Source organism: Gymnoscopelus braueri (genome assembly GCF_963280865.1).
Source record: "Gymnoscopelus braueri genome assembly, chromosome: 15".
Taxonomy (NCBI): Eukaryota; Metazoa; Chordata; class Actinopteri; order Myctophiformes; family Myctophidae; genus Gymnoscopelus; species Gymnoscopelus braueri.
In genome coordinates, this window is record NC_137620.1 from 18500139 (window position 1) to 18511386 (window position 11248).

The following is an 11248-nucleotide window of genomic DNA, read 5'->3' on the forward strand; positions in this document are numbered from 1 at the left end:
CATCAGTTAATCCCCCTCTGCTCTGTGAGTGCTACCACATCTAGAATTCAACAGATGTACTTGGGGGTCAAACTCTACTCACACCTACATCCCTTGTTCAACGTCTCTCAATTGTGACCTTGACCTTTTTAACCAAAATATGTATAATCTTTTAGCCAACTGACAATTTCCGCCAAGTTTCTTGAAAACCATATTATACAGTATATATAATGACAAGTTGTCGCCAGGTTGACAACATGAGGATACAAACTGACGCCATGCAGACGCTCCAATGTTGCGGTGCTCTCACTTTCTCTCCATCCACTACCACTGAAAAAAACATGTTTTTAGTTGCCTCATATTAATATTTAATGTTTTCAATTCTTATTTTTAACTTGGCCTCAGTAAAAAAGGAACACCTCAGGTGCTGTTAAGTGACTGGGTGGGCATAATGTGTTTTTCTCTTCCAAAAACTGGACATTTTTCTTATTTTTAGCAAACTCAGCATAAACAACTACAAAGGAGGGAGCAGAACTAGGGAAGAACAAAGCTGATGGAGCCTGCTGGTTGGTTGGTCAGGGACCAATGAGAAGGCTGACAAAGGGTCCATTGGTACCTGCGGAAACATTAATCCTGTGTGTCTCTTGTGTTGCACAGTCCCACAGGTTTGTGGTGCAGCTGGTCCACATCCACAGGCGGTCGGTGCGATCCTTCCTCCAGGAACTGTTGGAGAAGAAACTGCTGCCAGTAGAACACTGCATCACAAAGAGTATGACCTACATCGTCTACCGGATTAATTTACACAGACCTTTACATTACAATTACATCATTACATGAGCTTACTCAAGCTTTAGGTTGTTTGCCTTTGTATGCCTTGAAATGCAATGCTGCTGCTTCACTTGTTAACTAAACTAACTTGTACATCATCACTGTTTGTCCAGTTCTGAAGAACATAAGCAGCGTGGTGGCGTCAGGAACCAAAAAACTTGGCATGGAGCAGACGGGCATTAATGTGTCACTAAAATGCTCCAAAACCTTGAAACGCATCCAACTTCCCGCACGAGGGCAAAAATGCAAACATGTTGAGGTATGTGAACTTTAAATGGTAAATGTTTTATGGTTCAAACCTGGATTTCTCTCCAGGGATCAAATAAAGTTTGTCTTATCTTTACCAGATACTGATGGATCACATAACTGTTTGATTATTATTATGATGTTATGACATAACATGGGATTTTTCTCAACAGTGCTTTGATCTAGAGTCATACCTGCAGGACAACTGTGAGAATGACATATGGATGTGTCCTGTATGCAAGTAAGTGAAAGGATATTACCAACATCACTTACAAGCTCAAAACACGTCACATTGTAACACGTTGTGAGCTTGTAGATCTGCTATTTTTGCTGCGCGGCCCTAGCATACAACAAATCTTGTTAATGGAACAAAACTATTGCTCTCCACAGAGACACAGTATTACTAGAGGATCTCGAGGTGGACCAGTACATTTTGGAAATCCTCAAAACCCTCCAGAAGTAGGTTTCTCCACTTCTCCTTGATTCCTAATCTCACTGCATCAAACTGACATAGTTAAAGAAAAGTTAGAAGTGAAAACTGAATGTATCTAACAAAAGGTCTTTATGTTCGTATACAGTAGCTCAGAGTTTGAGGAGGTCACCATTGAACCTACGGTAAACTGGAAACCTGTGCCCAGAAGCCAGAGCCATGCCCAACATCAGGCAGATGATCTCCCAGTTGGAGCCTGGAGGTAATGGGGACTAGAACCCAGGACCAGGAAAAGAATGGCAACCAGGATGTACTCCATTTAATAAAAGGGAAATCAAGATAGACAATAAGAGCATCACCCAGAGCCAAATTGCATTACATTTTGTTATATTTCTTTAACTTGTACTGTAACTGTAAAATCACACATAAGATTTGTATGAATTCTGAATGAACACGTAAATGGTTGGGTTCAGTCATTCCTAATTTTTTGCTAATAAAACATCCAGTATAACAGTCCAACCATACATTTGTTAGTATAACAACTCATATAAAATATGGAGCTGTATATATATATATATATATATATATATATATATATATATATATATATATATATATATATATATATATATATATATATATATATATATATAGTTTGTTACATAGTTTGTATAGGGTGTGTGGGTGCCTTGTATGCAAATCAGGTGTGCCATTCCATCGAGGTGATTGGAGGGGCAACTTCTAGGCCAGCTCTGATTGGTGGGGGGTTCCAGCTCCATAGTTGCTAACCACTATGCGTTTCCCTATAAGAAGATCCCAAACCATCTTATATATTATTTGATACACTGTGAGATTGGTTACGTTATTCTACTTCATAACTGGCTTGTTTGATCCTTTAGTTTGTTATGTTATGTTAGAGAGATATAGATGTTGTTTTTGGTTTATTTTGGATAGGTAATATTTATTCATTTCAACTTAGTTCTGTTTTGTTTGGTTACAAAGTCATCGTCAGTTATTAAGTTCTCTATTTTGAAGTCTACTTTGTTAATCCTTCTATTGCTTATTATTACTCTTATGTTTCTATGTTATATTACTTTTGTAAATAAATACTTTATCTTCATTTGAGAAACCTTTGTCATTGTGGCTGCTTGGGACCTGGGGAAGATGGGCACTTTCATGTTGTGTCTTAGGCACCCCTAGACCAGTGGTTCTCAACCTGTGGGTCGGGACCCCCAGGGGGGTCCCCACATTATTTGGGGGGGGGGGTCCCCAGGTGACAGTGAAGTGACAATTTAAAGAGGTGGTGCCATGGTTTTGCACTTTTTCAGTTTTTCATGTGTCTATGAGGTTGATAGAACTTCATAAAGCCCCCCGGTGGTGTTTTTATGGTGTTTTATGTCTTCTCTGACTATTTGGAGTTTCTTCCTGGAGGCTGAAACCTTGAGGGTCAAATGTGCCAATAGAGAAACAGCGCTTTAGTGACATCACAAAGCCATACCCTCCCCCTCATTATCATAACACAACAGGTGTGGGCATGAGGAGGAGGAGGGACTAGACAGGTGGGTGGTGCTAAGGTGGTGGAGGAGGTGCTAAGGTGAGAACCAGGTATACTTAATGAACTGGAGGCGTGTCCACATAAAAACATAATTTTAACAATTTCTGTACACTTTTTTTTTGTTGAAAAAAATCCTTACATAATAATAATACCTTATGATCAGGTTTTAGGGTTGAAAAATATCATGGCACCCCATCTTTAAAGACTTTTAAGACCGTTTCAATGCCTTGGGAAAAAAACATAATACTTCATCCAAAGTAATCAACAAACTATACTATAAAAACTGGTCAAACATTGGCCAAATTGTCAAATAATATTAGAAAGGCAAACATTGTGAAAATAGATCTACAAGCTCAAAATGCCTCGCAACGCGAGGCGCTGTGAGCTCGTAGATCAGCTATTTTCACAATATTTATCTGAGGAACCGAGTCAAACTAAATGTAATGCCTCAACTCCTACAGTACATTCCAAGTGCTTGTCAGGGTCAAATATGATTATTTTGGGGGGTCACGCCACGGCCTGAAAAGGTTGAGAACCGATGCCCTATAGACTAGGGCATAATACTTGCTCCCAGAACTGATGTCTAACTTGTGCATTTACATGCACTATATTAAAATTATTTCTACAAAACTTGTTAGCAAGAGCATGCATGTTCAGGCTCATGCTAAGAATTGTGATGAAATGTTTGCCATCTGTTTTTTTTTTTCTCCCTTCAATTCACTCATGTTGACTACTAGAAAAGGTGAAAGTTTAAATTAAAAAAGGAATCATGTGGATCTAGGGTTAACGGCATTGCTCCAATGTGGACCTCAGACTTGGATCCAATGTGGAACCCCCTTAACTTCCATTATAAATGTCAGATATTTCAAAAAGTATAAAATGCAATAATGCATGTCTGTGTGCATACAAAGTTTGGTGCTGATCGGTCCTTTGGCGTGAGAGATTAGCCCCAGACACATACGCACGCATGCACACACACACACACACACACACACACACACACACACACACACACACACACACACTCAAATGTTGTATTTAAAAAAAAATTGTAGGCTACCTCAGTAAGTATTAATGTCATGAGTGTTTCAGACTCTGGGTGTCTTTTTGCAATTGTTATCAATGTGAATGAAGTTGTGTTTGCTGCTATTGCTTTTCATGTCACCTTGACTTTATGCGCTCTATCCACCTCTTTTTCAGGGCGCCTCGAGTTGGAAAAAAACTATATTAGCTCAAAGCAGATTATCGCTCCAGTTCATTATTGCTTTACAGTAGATGTGCTAGACCCATTTGTACACTGTCCATGCTGAACTGTACCCCTACAAGCTAGCTCTGTACACTGTCCATGGTGCTGAACTGTACCCCTACAAGCTAGCTCTGTACACTGTCCATGGTGCTGAACTGTATTAACCCATTAATACCTGAGGCTGATTTCTACAAATTCCTTCTAAATCAGTAGTTCTCACACTTTCAAGATTTTTAAAAAATGTTCAAAAATAGCTGATGTAAAAGCTTGCAGTGCGACACGAAGTGATGCGGTGTGAGCTTGTAGATCTGCTATTTTTTTTATAGCCAACACCAAAATCTAAATTGACACTGATACTTTCCCAGTTTTAATGGGTGTACCCTTACAGTGTAGGCCCTAGACCAGGAGTACTCAAATATAAATCTTAAAGGTCCACAAATGTCCGTAAGATCAGTCATAAGCCACATACAATCCACAGATGTATATATTTCTATACAACTGGCAACTGCTGTGTTCAGCTGTTAAACACACAGGTTCAATGTCATTTGTTCCTAGCGTGTTGTCATCTCTCTGTCTGCAGTACGAACTCTCAATGAATGAAACCAACAACATTTGGACCAAACCAAATCACCAACAGTGGAATAAGTAAGGAGCACTGCGTGCAGTGCACACAAGAGGTAATTCTGACTCATTGCGTCGCAATGGCATCTTGCAGATAATACAAAAATAATATATTATGAAAAGTTAGCATTATTTGCTATACTTTGCCAAGAGTTCGGAGATAGTTGTGGTTTGGTCAGGATCTTGGCCTGTGTATTTGAGGATCACTGCCCTACACTATCTCTCAAATACATTTTAGATCTTGAAGAGTAAACCCACATGCATTACCTGTGTTTTACAGGAGATAACAACAAGCATATTCCAATTAATAAGCAAGTTTAAAACATGCAGTACTATAAATAGCAAACATTTGAAATTAGACACCATGAGAAGATAAGGCACATTCTACAGTACCGCAAAGTCACAAGGCACTGAGTAATGGAACAGGTTTACAGCAGTGATTCCCATAATCTAAATATAAACAGGTTAAACCAGATTCATCCAGTCGTCCACTTGCAGTTCAAATCACAACCTTTGACTTGAGGTGGTACAAGCATAATTGACACAAGAAATTAACAATCACTCTTTGTAGAATACAGAAGAATTGGAATGACAGTAATCTGCAACCAAGATTGCTAGAGGAACTGTAGATAACATATGTGTACGGGAGAAAGGGTGGAAGACTGTAATAACATGTAGGCTACAACTGGCAATCAATGCAACTGTTTCGTGACTAGGTACAATAATAATGTCACTGCAATGATAACTTTGTGATTCATACATAACACGTCATGACATATGGTTTAATGCAAAAGATCAGGTCCCATTAGAAATCAGAGCCACTGGTTTAATTCTATAACGTCTGACTAAAATCTACTATTCCATCAAGTGAAACAGTTATACTTCCTTTTGCATCTCTATTATTATTAGGGCGTGTGTGTGTGTGTGTGTGTGTGTGTGTGTGTGTGTGTGTGTGTGTGTGTGTGTGTGTGTGTGTGTGTGTGTGTGTGTGTGTGTGTGTGTGTGTGTGTGTGTGTGTGTGTGTGTGTGTGTGCGAGCTCGTGCGAGCTCGTGTGTGTGTAGTTTGATGTATTGTTCTAGTGGGTGTGACATGTATAGTCAGTCTAGTAAAACCATAAAATACTGGGTTGGTCCAGACAAGAAACAATGCAACACAACTCAATGCTTGTTATGAGTCTTTGGTGATCCCTGTAGACATAGAAAAGGTAATCCATGCTTTTATCTCCTCCAGACTTTATAGTGCAATGCACTTTATTCGAGATGTGACATACAGTATACAAGGCCTGATGGATGCTACTGCACACGTGCTAACACATTAGCATCATGCCTAGTTTGTGAGAATAGGAGAATATGTTGTATACTGCAGTCTGCACTGCAGTATACGTACACACAATTAACAATATAAGTGAATGGGCCTGAAGCTGTCTGATGATCAAACAATGACGTTTGCTTCAGGTGGCAGATCGTTTTACTGAAGAGTATACAGTCTCCTGTAGAGTAGACACACCTGCAGAACACACACATACACACACACACACACACACACACACACACACACACACACACACACACACACACACACACACACACACACACACACACACACACACACACACACCAGCATAATTCATGCCATACCAACAAGGCTACATAGCTGGAACAACATTAAATGAATATTACTCTGAACTTCTTCAATGTTTATTATTTTTGTGAGACAGAAAGAGAGATGGTGGCTCAATGCCTGTGGGTGTGGCTGGGAGGTGCTTTGCAGAAGAAACAGTGCAAAACACATAGAAATCTTGTGTTACTGTTTTGAAATTAAAAAATAAAATGAAAAGTATTCAACATACTTATAATAACAGACAAATATTTTTTGTTATTTCAACTCAGTTCATTGTAGAGAGGCTAAAAAGCCTCATATACGTATGATGTTGAAAATGTCAACACCCGTGCGCATGGAACGTACGTGCATGTATACGTGCATTCGTGCGTGTGTGCGTGCGTGCTTGCTTGCGTGTGTGCGTGCGATGTGCATGCTTGAGCTGGTAATAGATTTCCGGTACCTCTCTCTCTGTTAGCTTGTCCCCCCTGTGTGACTGTGATGTCGGCATATGTCACAAATGAAGGCTGACATTCCCAGTTACCTACAACACAGGGCAGTCTCTGTTAGATTTCCGGTGCTATACAGCTATACAGAGGACATAATCCCCTTTTCATTTGGAAGAGACATAGTCCAAGACAAATTTCTCCCAAGGGATACAAAATAAAGTAACCTTGGACCGTGACCTTGTACAGTATATCTACAAAGCCGTAATAAACTATATACACAGATACATGAATAACTAGAAAATGTGCTCCTCGGAGCACAAGTCTCCGCCAGCAGACCCGTGCTATTTTAATAGCACGGGTCGTCTTGGTAGAACGGGTTGTCTTGGTAGAATGCGCGTGGTTTTTGGTGTTCTGCAGGGGCGACTGAATATGTAGTGTCTGCATCTAAAAAAAAATCTTCTTGAAGCAATGTGTCATATGGGAGTCCTCGTAATTGACTGGTTTGTTCAAATGCTTGTCTGTCTTCTTCATCTTCATTGTCTTGAACAGTTTCAGCAGTTGATTGGTGTGTTTGATCTATGTCAGTTTTCTCTAGTGCTACATAATGTATTTGATCAAGGTGGCCAATTGTTACAGTATTAAGACTTCGGCCTTGTTGTGGGATCAATTCAGTATGCCTTCTTAGCTTTGGCCTTCTGCGCCTTTGCTTGACCAATGTTAGGTGTTCTCAGAGGGACACACACACGCACGGACGGGTGATTTGTACTGGAAGGTACTGTTCCAATCAAGACTGATTGATCCTGTCTTACCTCACTTCAAAAAATATAAATAGCTTTTTGAAGTGACACACCTATTTATAGGATTTTATTTCGTCATGCGTCTCGCTAGCCAATCAAAAGCATTGGTGACAACATATTGTCACGTGTCACGTGAAGTTTGACCAATGTTAGCTTGGCTAGGGGGGAGGGGGACACACAGCGGGACGAAGCGAAAACATACTCTCCACCTCCGGCGGAGACAATTACATGTGACTGACATAAAATAAGAAAGGTATTGCACACAAATCTGTGGCCCAGGTGCAAGACAAGCAGCAGTATCACAAAAGGAAATAGAGTCTGCATACTGGTCATGCTGAAAAAGCTCTGCTGTATTTTTATTGCGTCGATCATCATGTATGTCTATAATTTATGACAATATGTCCTGAACATTGACGACGCAATAAAAATACAGCGGAGCTTTTTCAGCATTACCAGTGTGCAGACTCTATTTCCCTTTGTGACATAATTAAACAAAAGATATCTGTGGAGACAGATGCATTCCCTGATCGATGCATTGCTGTATCTACTTAGAGTGATACTTTCTGTACCTGTATGTTTTCTTCCACCTGCCCTATAACCTAGTATATCATTTTGGAACAAATGTACTCATTGTATTTAGTTCCTGCTGTGAATTTTGAATCTAAGTCATTAACATCAGTGACTCTCAACAAATCACCCATTTCAACAACCAACCAACCAACTAATCTGACAATCTTTCAATGAATAGGAAGTCGTTTTCCATAACATTCTAGTCTCATCACTCTCACCTTTATGTCTCTTCCTGACGTACACCAGCACCAGCACCAGTGCCAGCAGCAGGACCACAAAGAGGCCAGTACCTACCACAGAAGGTAGGACATACGTGTGCAGGAAGTCAGCCTTTCCTGTCTTTTCAGGAGCTTCTAAACAACAGAAAACCACTGAATGAGGTCAACTCTATTGAGCACTGATGCAATGTAAAGGGGAATGCCACTGAGATGTTGCTTACTAGTGAAATCAGATCACAGTTCAGCTTTACTTCACATGTTACGGCTTTAAATGAGGTCAAATGGTGTGGGTGTCTGATGATCAAAAAAAAAAAGATGAAGAAATTGTTGTTTTTATTTGTAACACAAGTTATAATTTGATATTATGATATGTTAGTTAGTTATAGGATTAATATCTCAGCTTTCAGATGCCTATCCCATGGACCGGCTCTGCAAATGTTGTGTCATCAGACACATAATTTGCACAAAAATCCCACAGATTGTAGAAAAACTAAAGTGAATGTGCATATTGTGTTGAGTTCATAGCCACAGGGCCGGACCAAAACACATTTACCACCAAATGGCATTGCATATGTGGTCTTAAAAAAGGTTTTCTGATAAATAGCTAAACGTGATTAGAAACATTGTCAGAAACTACCCTTACAGGGTAGCAAAATATCCTGCTTCACAACTGTCCAGTAAAGCCAGATTTCTAATGTTGGCCATTGGCCAACATTAGAAACTCAACTAATATAGATACGTTGAAAAGAGTGAAAACAGGAAGATTGGAGGTTTTTCATTTTTTTATAAGAAACACTACCCCTCTCATTCAATTACTGTTGAAGTGTTTCTCATCTTATTCCCAGTAAAATTGGTGCTTTGAATTTACAAGGTCATCATAATCTTTAAGCTGTAGGCTTCCTCTGCCCTCTCAGCATGCCTGTCTGACATCCTGGTTTCATCTACTTAAAATACAGTTTTTAAAGGCTGTGTGGGATTGGAGGGGTTTCAAATGACAAACTATTATGGAGAAAGTTGGTTTCTACAGCTACAGAAGTCCCATTTTCCTTTCATAGACACAGGGCTGTGTTGAACAAGTGTTGGCTTGGCATTTAGTAAAGGCTAAAGGCAAAGGTTGCTGTATTTAAACAACTAATATCTTTGCATATATATGCCTTATGTAGGCTATCATAGTTTTGCCTGCTTATCGCTCTATTTTGGATATGCATGGGAAAAATGTGCACCAGTCATTGAATCTGTAATTTTAAGAGTCATTTTAATATAGGCTATGTTAAGATGCTGTATTGATGTGATAGGAAGACTGAATATCTTACTTCTGACATCCATCCAGCTCTCTGGTGACTCTCCAAGGTCAGAGATGTTACACTTGTAGAATCCTTCATCAGACTTGTAAACATTGTGGATGGTCATCTGTCCTGTAGACTCGGTCTTGACGAGGGATCCATCTTTATAGAAATCAGTTGGGAGGTTGGAGGATGGTATACCAGTAGTCATGTTTGTGTACCAGCAGCGCAGAGGGACATCACCTCCCTCCATCACAGGAAGTGCAGGGCTCTCCAGGATCACAGCTCTTTCTAAAAACAGAACAAAACAAAAAACAACAACACAGTTTTAACCTCATTATATTGACACGTCCCCAAAAGTGAAAGAAGTTAAAAGCAGCAAAAAAAATTACCCACCTGTCACGGTGATGTTGACCGCACTGCTCCTCTCTCCATCTACTGACTCACACCAGTATGTTCCACTGTCTAGCATGTAGGCATCTCCAATGGTACAGAGAGAGTTCACCGAGTGCCCCCAGGTCTTCGCAAGTCCACACTCTGAAACATTGCCGGTGCTTGTGTTCCTTCTCACAGTCCATCCAGAGTTCCTCTGTTGTTCCTCACAACTCAGAGAAAACGACTCGTATTGAAAGAACTGAGATCTGTCAGGACAGATTCTCAGTGAGGCTGAGAGAGAGAGAGAGAGAGAGAGAGAGAGAGAGAGAGAGAGAGAGAGAGAGAGAGAGAATGTGAGATGATACAGAAGCAAAGATAAAATGCAAGGGATTCTACTATTTCTCTCCATTTCTCTTGCAGTCTGCCTTGCATTAGTATGAACGGCGCACACACTCACGCACGCACGCAGGTGCGCGCACACACACGCACACGCACACACACACACACACACACACACACACACACACACACACACACACACACACACACATGGACGTACACACGCACGCACGCACAAACGCACACTTTCTTTCTTTCTTTCTTTCTTTTTTTCTTTCGCTCTCTCTGTCTCAAAGACCACAAAAACAAAACATTTTACTTACAGAACAGCAGAGAAAGTGTTGTCACATCCATTGTGACTGACTGACTGACTGACTGACTGACTGACTGACCGTAATATGTGACAGACAAACCACCACTTCCCCTGTGGACCAGGGCCATGCGCATAAACCGTGTGTACGTATACCAGTGATGCTGAGTGAGCAAACATTTACTGTATGCAGAAGAAAATCACATTTATCAACTTCTACTTTACATTGTCACATCAAAAGTGTGGATTTCGTTTTTCAAGTTGTCAATGTTTTGTAGTTTCAAGAACATAGTTATGAGTAAAGAATAGAGACATAAACAAGGCAAACAAAGTTATAACAAGATGGCACAATGTCAGAAATAGGCTACATTACAAAGTGAAATAAAATGTCAAATAAACCAT

General features: G+C 40.1%; 1 protein-coding gene across 1 annotated transcript; it reads right to left on the bottom strand.

The window, feature by feature from the left end:
• Nucleotides 1-6294: 6294 nt before the first annotated feature.
• On the bottom strand, nucleotides 6295-10900 carry LOC308101943 (Fc receptor-like protein 5). Its single transcript, XM_080451494.1, has 6 exons — nucleotides 10860-10900; nucleotides 10219-10488; nucleotides 9853-10113; nucleotides 8540-8674; nucleotides 6969-7049; nucleotides 6295-6412 (listed from the first exon to the last, which is right to left on the bottom strand). The coding sequence occupies exons 1-6, from the start codon at nucleotides 10888-10890 to the stop codon at nucleotides 6357-6359; spliced, it is 834 nt and encodes a 277-aa protein (XP_080307620.1). The 5' UTR covers nucleotides 10891-10900; the 3' UTR covers nucleotides 6295-6356.
• Nucleotides 10901-11248: the final 348 nt, after the last annotated feature.